Source organism: Physeter macrocephalus, chromosome 14, assembly GCF_002837175.3.
Source record: "Physeter macrocephalus isolate SW-GA chromosome 14, ASM283717v5, whole genome shotgun sequence".
In the NCBI taxonomy this organism is placed as follows: domain Eukaryota; kingdom Metazoa; phylum Chordata; class Mammalia; order Artiodactyla; family Physeteridae; genus Physeter; species Physeter macrocephalus.
In genome coordinates this window covers 64237233-64248793 of record NC_041227.1, presented here as the reverse complement: position 1 = coordinate 64248793, position 11561 = coordinate 64237233, and the positions used below count along the sequence as shown (strand labels likewise).

Here is an 11561-nt window from a genome sequence, read left to right as displayed (position 1 = left end):
CCGGAGGCTGTGCTCCGCAACGGGAGAGGCCACAGCAGTGAGAGGCCCGCGTAACGCAGAAAAAAAATATATATATCCAATGGATATTTATTATGGCACTTTAGAATTAGGGGGATTAAGTCTGTAATGTATAGAGTTGTATTTGTGCTGTGTATACACCTTATCAGAGACTTGCTGTGTTTACTTTATAAGCTCCACTTGTATAATCAGTCTGAACAGTGCATATCTGCCCAATTTATATATCTGGAGCACAATTTTAACAGCAGAAATCACTCGACAACCACAGAGGTAAAATTCTTGAAAAGTGTAAAGGTTGGCAAAGCAGAAGTCAAAGGTTCAAGAAATCAGAAAAAATAGAGAGGATAAAACTATAAAAATAAACATTAAATAACAAATGAATAATATATGCAAATGCTCTGCAACGAAAGTTCTAGAGGGCGTCTATCTCCAAGTAAGCCAGACATGCCAAGAGGCCCTGCCCTGGTGCGATAACGCTCCCAGGGAAACGCTTTCACATGGTCAGGAAAGCAAACTCTCCAAATTTTTCTTCTTTTTAAAGTTTTTGAAACAGGGTTTACTCGTTTGGAACTCAATGGCCTTCACACTTGCTTTGTCCCTTGTTTCATTTTCACAGGTCTTAGCAAAATGCTTGTGTCTCTCCCTAGTCGCTCCACAAATTATTACTGTCTCTAAGAGCATGTTTTTCTGGGCCAGATCTGATACAGTGGGCCTGCGGGAGGGGAGGTGTGAACAGATTACCCAACGGTCCATGTCTTTCCTCTTTGGCGGGGGAGCAGTTACTGCTGCTGTGTTCTTCCATTTAAGGGGGTTGATGTATATATCCCACAAGACTGCAAAATGGTAAAAGTAGGCATTCAAATATAAAACCACATTAATTTAAAACCGCGACTGGCAAAACAAGAGTTGCAAAGGATTACTCTATGTTTTAAAGGATGGTAGAGGTTTTTGTTATTCTAGTTTGCTTTCATGACATACTGTTGTTTTCCTCTGTGATTTAGTTGATGCCACATCCCCAGTCTGGAACAGAACTCTCAATTATTATAACAGTTTCCATGGAAACACATGATCTATTCTCTCTCATTCCCTCACTGTTCCCCAAGACCCACTCTCCCACTTCTCTACCCACCCCCCAACCTCAATCCTTTCTGTAAGACCCTCCAGAACTTCCATTCCTCAATCAAAAACTCTCCAATCTGTACTGCTGAGTGATCAAAAAGGTGAAGAAATATGTGTGTGGTCTGCTAACTTTTGAGGCAACAAGGACAAGAGTAAATATGCATATTTATATTTGTTAAGTTAGCAGAGAGAAACTGGAAAGATGCAAATTAACAAAACAGTTTGTATACGGAGGGCCGTAGCAGCAAGGGGTCACAGAAGGATGTGAACCTGAGTGGGGGCAAGACTTCTCAGTGTTTATCCTTTTAATATAATTTTAATTATGAACCACGGGAAAACACTGCTTATTAAAAATATAATTTAATTTTTTAAAACTCCCCGACAGCCTCAGCTTATTAGAACCTCCTCTTCATTTAGGCTTCATTCTTCCTTGTCATCACGGAAACCCCCCCATCTTTGAAATCTAAATGCCCCTAGTCTTCCTAGCATTTTACATCTTTTGGCCTCACCCACTTGTTTCTCATCCCTAGGCCTCTAGACTCCTTCTTTCTCACCAAGGTTATAACCCTCTTTCTATTTTGACTTCCTTCCAGTCTGGATGTCATTTTTCTTCATTTATTCAGTACACTTTTACTGAGAACCTGCTAGAACAGGCTCTGTTGGATCTGCAGTGGGCATCTCCCTCTTCCCAGAGTCCTTGACTCCCTTATTACAATGATCTTCTAGGGCACTGATCCTGCTAATCACCATCCTTAGCTCAAATCCACCATCTATTTCTCCATCTCCACCCCCAGGCTGCTCAGAGCTGCTGGCAAAAAGGGCACAGTGGCACGGCCCTCTACCATCACTACTGCTTATTCTCTAGCCTTTTGGACCTCCAGGCTGCTCAGCAATCTTAATCCGTGTTCCTACTCTCTATTCTCACTCCCTGCCAAGGCTCTTCAAACTTTGGGCCACCACCTCAGATTCCTTAGTCCATCACAGCAGATGGATGGACCTTGTGGCCCATAGAGAAAATTCATGCATTCAGTCTAGACCCTGAATAAATTCAATCCACAGGCACTGGAAGTACAGTGAACATGACAGAGCTCCTGGCTCTTATGGAGCTCAGATCTTAGAACAAGGAGACAAACCAACAAACAAGCAAGAGAAGTATCATCTGGTGATGGGTGCTAAGAGAGAGTTAAATATAATGGAGAATGAATGAGTGGCTCTTTGAGCGGTAGTTAGGGAAGACTTCTCAGAAGAGGTGATATCTAAGTAGAGATGGGAATTACAAGAAAGAGCCAGCTCTGCAAAGAATAAAGGGAACAGCATCACAAAAGCTCTAAGAGAGGGGCTTCCCTGGTGGCGCAGTGGTTGAGAGTCCGCCTGCCGATGCAGGGGACACGGGTTCGTGCCCCGGTCCGGGAGGATCCCGCGTGCCGCGAAGCGGCTGGGCCCGTGAGCCGTGGCCGCTGGGCCTGAGCATCCGGAAAGGCCGCGCCAGTGAGAGGCCCGCGTTCCGCAAAAAAAAAAAAAAAGCTCTAAGAGAGAAAGGAGCTTTGTATGTCTCAGAGAACCTCATGTGGCCCAAGGTGATGGGGAGAAGGAAAGGAAAAGAAGGATCAAACAGAGAACAATTTAAATTGATCAGAATTTAAAGAGTGATGTAAGCCAAGGACACAGTATAGAATTTATTCTACTTGTGAAGTCATTGGAGGGTTTTAAGCATGGGAGTGATTTGACCTAATGTAAGTTTTTACAAATAACTATGGCTGCTGCATAGAAGTGTATTAATTATAGGTCACAAGAGTGGAAGCAGGGAAACCAGTTAGGAATGTCTGCAGTGGTCCAGACGGTATTGTATGGCATAGATTAGGGCTGCATTAGTGAAGGTGGAGAGAACTCAGTAAATTCATGATATGCTTCGGAGGAGGACCTATCCAGACTAACTAATGGATTATGCACGGCTGGGGTAAGGGGAGGACAAAGAGCAGTCAAGGATAACTCCCAGATTTTTGACTTAAGCTACAGAGATGGGGAAGAAATTTGATATTTTTGCACACCTGAGTTCATGCTCTGAGACTGATATGAGATATACTGGTGGCACACACAGGGATTAAAAGACTCACAACACTAAACAAGTCAGGAATACTTATAACACAATCTCAGCTTCAGTAAAACAGCATCTCCTAGTACCTATAATAGCATCCAGAATCACTCTACGAGTCCCAGGGTCATCCTTCAGCTGTGCTGCTGTTCGAAAAGAACCATCTCCATTCTCAGCTGCAAAAGTAATCTTTTCCAAACCCAAATCTGATCATGTCACTTCTCTGCTTAAGACTTTCAGTGGCTCCCCCCTGCACTGTGAATAAAATCCAAACTTCTCATCACAGCTTCTAAGGCTTTGCATGATCAGGCCCCTCCCACCTCTGCAACCTCACATCCTGCAACCTCCCCCTGCTCATGACATTTTGGCCCCAGCACCTTCTGATGGTGCCTAGAATGTGCCCAGCCCTTGCCTACCTCAGGGCCTTTGCACTTGCCGTTCTCTCCACTGCAAACATTCCTTCCTAGCTCTTTGAATGTATGGCTGATTCACTCTCATCCTTCAGGTCTCAGTTTCTACGTCACTTCCTCAATCTGAGTGAGTCCCTTCTTGATCTGTCTTGTGACAAGCACTCCGTTCATTTCCTTCACGGTATTCGTTACCAACTGTAGTGTAGCTCTATTTACTTTTCACTCTCTCCCTCACTGGAATGTAAGCCCCATACGAACAGCAAATGTGCCTGCCTTGTTAGCTGTTCCTTCCGGAGCAGGTGCCACCACCCAGCCATACTGTACCTTGCCAAAGCTGCCTTTTCCAAGCACCATCAGGAAGTTAAAATCAGTCAGTTTCATCCGGTCCCTGTTCCCGTTGTTGTCCAATTTGGTTATGGTGTTAGTCGTCTTTTCTTCAGGAGCCTTGGTCCCCTGATTGATCTTGGCCCTCTGGAGGGAGAAGCACACAGAAAACATCATCAGAGTTCGAGGATGCCCTTGTACATGTATAGGCTGCAAGCTGTGGTTCCCGCAGCTCATTGCCCCAGCTGGGTGAAAAGCACGGCCCAGCTTCCACAGTGCAAACCCAGAATGTGGAGGCCAGCCTTGGCACCTCATCTCTCTTTCATCCCCTCGTGTCTCATCCACCACCAGGAACAGTCACTGCTTCCTCCCAGCTGTCTCTAGAATTCCTCCTTCTTTCCATCTCCACCAATACCACCTGTCACCATCTCTCACCTGGACAACCCACCTTGGGTCCCTCCACACTGGGCTTGACATGTAGTCACCGTGATCTTCCACTTCCTCAACCAAGTCACCACCTGCTTAAAATGCTTTGGCAGTGACCCATCATTTTTAGGATAAAGACTTCGGCGCTTTCACTGGCCCAGATGGCCCAGTATGATCAGGCTCTACCTGCTTCTCCAACCTCTTCAACATTTTCTCGGCTCCTTCTTCTCTGAAACACAGCTTCATCCTCCTTTCACATATTTTTTTTTTTTTTTTTTTTTTTTTTGGCGGTACAAGGGCCTCTCGCTGTTGTGGCCTCTCCCGTCGCGGAGCACAGGCTCCGGACGCGCAGGCTCAGCGGCCACGGCTCACGGGCCCAGCCGCTCCGCGGCACGTGGGATCCTCCCGGACCGGGGCACGAACCCACGTCCCCTGCATCGGCAGGCGGACTCTCAACCACTGCGCCACCAGGGAAGCCCTCCTTTCACATCTTTGAGCCCCAGTTCCCTCCCACTTCAGGGCCTTTGCACCTACTGTTGCTCCTGTGTGGATGACTGTTCTCTCCCCTTCGCCAACCTAGTTACCTCCTGCTCCACGTTTTCACTTCCTCGGGGAAGCCTTCCTTGATTCTCTCTGTCTGGATGGGCTGTGCCTCACTTCCCATTTACACTGCATGATAACTGTCTGTTCACTTGTTTTCCCCAACAGACTGGAAACCTGCCAGGGCAGGGAATATGTCTCATTCTCCGCAATTTCCCTGACAACTAGCATACTTTCCAGTTAAATATTCTGTTGGATAAATGCATGGATGAGGCCCATGTTTGTCCTCAGTGCAACGGGGTAGGGGCCTGCTGCTGTGTGCAGCAGGATGATGGCTCAGAATGGCAGCAAATGCTGTGAAAGCAGGGGAGAAGAGGAGGCCAGAATATTTGTGATTGGAGTCTGAAGTGGGGGATGCCTTATAGGACTGAGCCCTTAACCTATGGGGTCTGCACTAACTCCAGGCGGCTAGCGCCAAAACTGAACTAAATTGTAGAACACCTAGTTGGTGCCCACAGAGAACTAGAGAACTTCTTGGTGTGGAAAACCCACACACTTGGTGTCGGAAGTATTGTGAGAGTGTCAAGTTTTCCTCTATAGGGTATATGTAGTTTTTAGCATCCGGCTTCTTTTGCTCAACCTAATGGCCTTGAAATTCACTCATGTTGTTGCTTGAATCAGTGATCTGTTCTTTGTACTGCTGAGTAGCATTCACTGTTTACATTTACTCATTCTTCTATTATGGGCATTTGTGTTGTCTCCACTTTTTGGCTGCTAACAAGGCTGCTGTGAGCTTTCTTGGTCCAGTTATCTTGTAGTAAAGATATGTTGAGATTTAAGTGTCTCTGGGACGATCAAGTGTAAATAAATACCCAGTAAACAGTTGTATTATGTGGTTTTCGGGTTAAGAAATGACATAAGAACTGGAGACAGGGACTTCCCTGGTGGCACAGTGGTTAAGAATCCGCCTGCCAATGCAGGAGACACGGGTTTGAGCCCTGGTCCGGGAAGATCCCACATGCCGCAGAGCACCTAAGCCCGTGCACCACAACTACTGAGCCTGCGCCCTAGAGCCTGCAAGCCAAACTACTGAAGTCCACACACCCTAGAGCCCGTGCGCCGCAACTACTGAACCCGCGTGCTGCAACTACTGAAGCCCGCACGCCTAGAGCCTATGCTCTGCAAGAAGAGAAGAAACCACAATGAGAAGTCCGCGCACTGCAACAAAGAGTAGCCCCCGCTCGCCGCAACTAGAGAAAGCCTGCACACAACAACAAAGACCCAACGCAGCGCAAAAAAAAATCATAAAAAAACCCCACCAAAAACTGGAGACAGATTTGGGGGTTAAAGCCTAGAGGGGGTAGTTAAAACCAGATCATTAGGGAAATTGCAAACAAGAAAAGAGCCTCAAACAGAAGTTGCATTGCTTTTTCAGGGCCATGTCCTCCCATCATCCCAAATTCTCACCCTCCAGCCCCCAGAGATTTTCCCAGGCTATCCCAATCCGAACATATCCCTTCCTCCCTCCCACCATCCCTGCTTTATTATGATGTCTCCCACCTTCTCTGAGTCCCAACTCAGGACCCACCCGATTCACACACTCCAATCTCCAGCCTGTGAAGATCCACATCCTGACTGTCCCTGGTCCCCAGTCTCCGTTCCAGCCCTGAGGTTTGCTTCCATCCACCTGCAGGTCCCAGCACCCCCTGCCAGTGGAGCATGAGTGAGGTGCACACACTTCCCCATTTCTCCATCTGACTGCTTAGAGGAAAATTTTTTCCCTGTTCTTCAAGGAGCAGCAGGTGTCCAACAGCTTGATTCCTCAGTCCTTCAAGCAACCTTCTCTCCTCTGAATTCCCCGCTCCAACTCAATTTGCTTGTGTGACTCTTCTCACAGTTACATGCTATAGACCGAGAATGTTTGTGTCTCCTGAAAGTTCATATGTTGACATCCTAACCCTCAAACGTGATGGTATTAGGAGGTGGGGCCTGTGGAAGAGATTAGGTCACGAGGGTGGAGTCCTCATGGGTGGGATTAGTGCCCTTATAGAAGAGACCCCAGAAGAGTCCCTTTGCCCCTTCTGCCACGTGAGGACATAGTAAGAAGAGGGCCATCGGGACTTCCCTGGCGGTCCAGTGGTTAGGACTCCAAGCTTCCACTGCAGGGGGCGTCTACCCCTGGTCAGGGAACTAAGATCCCACATGCTCTGGGCGTGGCCAAAACAAAACAAAACAAAAAGAGGGCCATGAAGCAGGAAGCAGCCCCCCACCAGACAACGATTCTGCCGGCACCTTGATCTTAGACTTTCCAGCCTCCAGAACTGTGAGAAATAAATGTTGTTTAAGCCACCCAGTCTATGGTATTTTTGTTATAAGAGTCTGAACTAAGACAGAATGTTATCTCAGCCTCTAGATGCTAGATCAGAAGTCTAATAGCCTTATGGGTCTGGTCTGCACTAATATTTAAATTAGTTGAGATCTGTTAAAAATCAGGAGATGTCCTACAAACACCCGAATCCCGGCTTCTTCTAAAGAAGCAGATCTGGCAAAACAGGGCCCCATCCATAAGGATGGGGCGTTTAGACGGGACATGGGGTCTCCAGTTGACCGTCATCACCACCACACCCAGCTGTCTCACACTAAGCTTTTCCCCCTTCTTGTTACCTGCCCAGTTCTAAAAACATTTGGGACCAGAACCCTGTCCTGTGTTCCTCTGAACGTCCCATGTCTCCCAGCGGCCTCGTGCCTAGCAGGTCCTCCATCAAAGAACAAACATTTTAAAATTGCGGCCCAAATTTAAATGAACCTCTATCTTGCTGCGCTGGATACGGCTTCAGAAACAGGAATACACTAATGGTTGCCTTTTCATGTCTGTAATTTAGAGCCCTGGGACTTGGTGCTCAAAGATAAAGCAAAGAGACACGCTTCTGAGCAAAGAGCCCTGCCTGTTTCCAGACTGCACTACAGGAGAGTGAAGGTGTCCCGGCTGCCTGGCTCCAGGGCCCCATCTCAGATGAGGAATGCCTTTCTTGGCTTAAACTAACCTCCACCCCTACAAGGAGCTCCAACGGCACTCCCGTACCCAGCAGTGGCGGTAGACACCTCTGTAGGCTAGCGGTCCACGTAGATGCTCCCTAACCCCCAAGCAACCGGTCCAAAGACCAGAAGGAGCAGGTCCTGAGCTTTATTTATTCCGGGGGGTGGTGAGGCAGGGAGAGGGCTGCTAAGGATAACAACCACCTGACATCTGAATGATACGACATGCCAGACACTGGTTTAAATGCTATCTCACTCACTCTTCACATAACCATAGGAGGTCAGAAGTGCCATGATACATACAGGTGGGGAATCCAAAGCTCAGAGAAACAAAGTAACCTGCCTTCAGCACCCAGCAAGGAAGGGACAGAGCTGGGATTCCAATCCCAGCCAGGCAGGCTGGCTCTCGAACCACCTGAACAGAATAGACTACGCTGCACACATGTGGCTCCAGGTATCCAGCCAAGACCCCTCGGCCCTCTCCTCTCTATACCTGGGGCTGCTTGCCGCTTACACCTGTGACTCTGCCTGCAGGCTCTTTTCCTGGTTGCAGGAGCAAGCACAGCCCACAAGCAGGCCAAGTTGAAAGTGCTGGCAAGTTAATAACCCTGGAAGCAGCCTTCAGCCAGTGATGGAAGGGGAGCTCGTGGATAATACTTCAGCTGCCTGCCCCTTGACTGGAAACCCTGTGGCCCGGTTAATCCCCAGCAGGATTAAACCCCAGCTGCCCACAGTGGTAACTTGCTGATTTTCCTCATCTGTAAAAGATAAAGGAGGATGATAAAGGTACCGACCAGTCATGGTGGTGGTAAGGACTGAATTAAATGACTTAATATTTCTAAAGCGCTTAAAACAATAAATGGCACACAGTGAGCATTTTATTAAATTTAAAAATTCTAAGCCTGTCAGAAGACCCATTCTGAACCATGCAAAATGGAGTCTTCCCTTCCCTGGCCCATCGGCAAGGCCACAGCCAAACGTCCCCAAACAGAGCCTCCTCCAACGTTCTGAAGCATACCATGTGTGGTAACTTCACCAAGCTCACCTTACCGTGAAATTCTATTACCCCAATTTCTGCAGCTCGATTTTACTGTCACTCAGAATTTCTCCAGATAAGAGGCTTGAAAGTAATTTCTGAGTCATTCTGGGTGCTAATTGGTTATTGCACAGGGATTACATTTCTCACGTCCAAGGTCAACTGAAATTCCTCTATGTGTCTGAGAACAATTTTCGGTCTCTTGGAAACATTTTTTTAATCAACAAACTATGGTGTGGAGCAATTACCACTCAGGCATAAACAAGCGTTTGCAGGCTCTTGCGGGAAATAAAGGACACATTTTGTTGCACGCAGATAAAACAGTCCTTTCCTTCAAGCCAATAACTGGCCCAGACAAATGCTCTGTTCATGTAGGAAATGTTTTCCTGGGTGTTCTGAAATGTCACCCTGGCTGCCCTAAGACAGAAGAAATCATTTTGCAAAACTGAGACTTCATTTTATACAAGAAAACACTGGTCTTGTTTTTTTCACCCACAAGAGGACATTTTTAACTCGGCAGCAAATGGACACCACTCCATCAGAAAGTTGAAGGAAGAAGAAAAGCGTTCTCTGGAAGGCCTGCCCTCCTGTCCTAAAACATTATCACTGTCCAGTTCTCGACTCTCCTGGGAGGGAAAGTCCTTTCATCAACTCATTTGGACTTGAGCGAGCTGCTCTATAAGGATGAACCTCAGTGATCAAGTTCACTGGAGAATGACTGTTAAGTCCAAGGCCAACATGTTTATTCTACTTGTTTCCATGAAGGGAAGTCCCACTGGGTCAGAACCGTCACCAGGTTTTACGGAGGGCACAGGCTCAAGACAAGGGTCAGTACACAAGTATGAGTCCTATCAAGTTGAGGGGACACTAAGATGGTTCTTGGAATAAATGCCAAAACCCTTGCTAAACTCAGCACAGTCCTACTCTGACCCCACCCACCTCCCAGCCACACCGTGAACTCACCCTTTGCTCTCTCTTCTCTACCCACACTGGCCTTCTTTCATTGTCACAGAGTTGCTATATAACTCCCCACCACAGGACCTTTGCACCTGTTCGCCTCTCTGAATGGAATGCTCTTTTCCCCTCTTTACTTGGTTAACTTCCCTATTGTTTCCTCAATGACTCCTTCCCTGTCCTCTAAGACAAGGTTACATTTCCCTCTTATATCTTCTCAAAGCACCATGGACCTCTCTTTCACAGAACTTTACCTGGTCATATTTTGCTTCTATTTGCTTGTGTGATTACTTGATGAATAACAATGACAGTAACCTATTTCATTTTAGCTATTTTATACATTTTTCAGAGTTAGTAGGCCATCATTGCTTATCTAGAATTGATGATTTCCCATCAGACTCAGTATATTAAGTTTCTGTGAACAAAATAACGTGTTTTCCCTAATGAAACTACTTTAAAATCACTCAATACACATATAATGAAGGGACTCAAACCCATTTTCCCCAAAACGTTTTCTTTGTAAAACTGGGACGTGTCCTACATACCTGCTAGTCTCATATATGGAGTTTATTTGGCTCCACAGAAGGGAAGGGGCTTATCTGGGGTAGAAGCAGACCAGCGCTATGGCCCAAGGTCAGAGCCAAGGGCTCTTAATCTTCGAAAGATGCATCCATGGGTATTTCACGAAGTCACCAGCACTATCAATTCCATTTGTTAATACAGCACCATCGTGACGACAGATCCAAATCCATATTCTATCCCTCAGCAAGCCTACTTGACTGAGCTTCCAAAACATCTCTACCCTGTCCACTGCTTTCATTCACCATGACTAACATATCCCTGTCCAAGCCACCATCAAAATGACCTGGGTAGTGAATGAACACTCTCAAGGAAAAGTCTAAATCTGAATGAGGACAGGGAGGCAGAATGACTTTACAAGGCAGGGGACACGTAACTGGGGTCTTGAAGGATAAACAGGAGTTTTCTGGAAAGCAGAACACATCGCAAAGGCACAGGGTCAGGAAAGGCCTCGGTAGAAACCACACCATAAACAAGAAAAACAGTACAGAGGCAGACTCAACCGGTTCCCACTGATGCCGAAAGAAAGACATCTCACCTCAAATTTCTGCCGCAGTTCCTCACTGCCCTCACTGCCTTCCGGTGGCACAGGTACGTTGAAGTACTCGCCTTCCTCCTGGCTAAGTAACTTAAACCTAAAGGGAGCAAAGGAAAGACAAATTTCGTGACTCTACTTAATATCATTTTGTTGATTAGGATAAGGGAGGGACGTCTATAGAAAGCTCTGCTTTAAAAACATGTGTTGAGGGTTTTTTGTTTTGGGGTATGTGTGTGTGTGTGTGTGTGTGTGTGTGTGTGTGTGTGTGTGTGTGTGTGTAGCCAGGGACACTATATATTTTTATAAACATCAGAAACACATCAGAAAAAAATGGGTTTATAGGATGCAAAGTTCTCTGTCTCTCTAAACACACACAGACACACACAATTTTCTTGATTATATCGTTCAATGTTTCTACCTACTTTTTTGGTCCATTATGTGCTTTCTTTTTTTTTTTTTTTTTTTTTTTTTTTTGTGGTACGCGGGCCT

At 46.5% G+C, this 11561-nt stretch overlaps 1 protein-coding gene across 1 annotated transcript in view; it reads right to left on the bottom strand.

Annotated features, from left to right (window-relative positions):
* PRKCB (protein kinase C beta) overlaps window positions 1-11561 on the bottom strand; it is a 148068-nt gene that overhangs the window by 79927 nt on the left and 56580 nt on the right. The window contains exons 5-6 of the mRNA XM_055089748.1: window positions 11073-11169; window positions 3964-4110 (exon numbers count right to left, since the gene is read on the bottom strand). Of these exons, the coding sequence (XP_054945723.1) occupies window positions 3964-4110; window positions 11073-11169 (244 nt within the window). The remainder of the gene's footprint in view (window positions 1-3963; window positions 4111-11072; window positions 11170-11561) is intronic.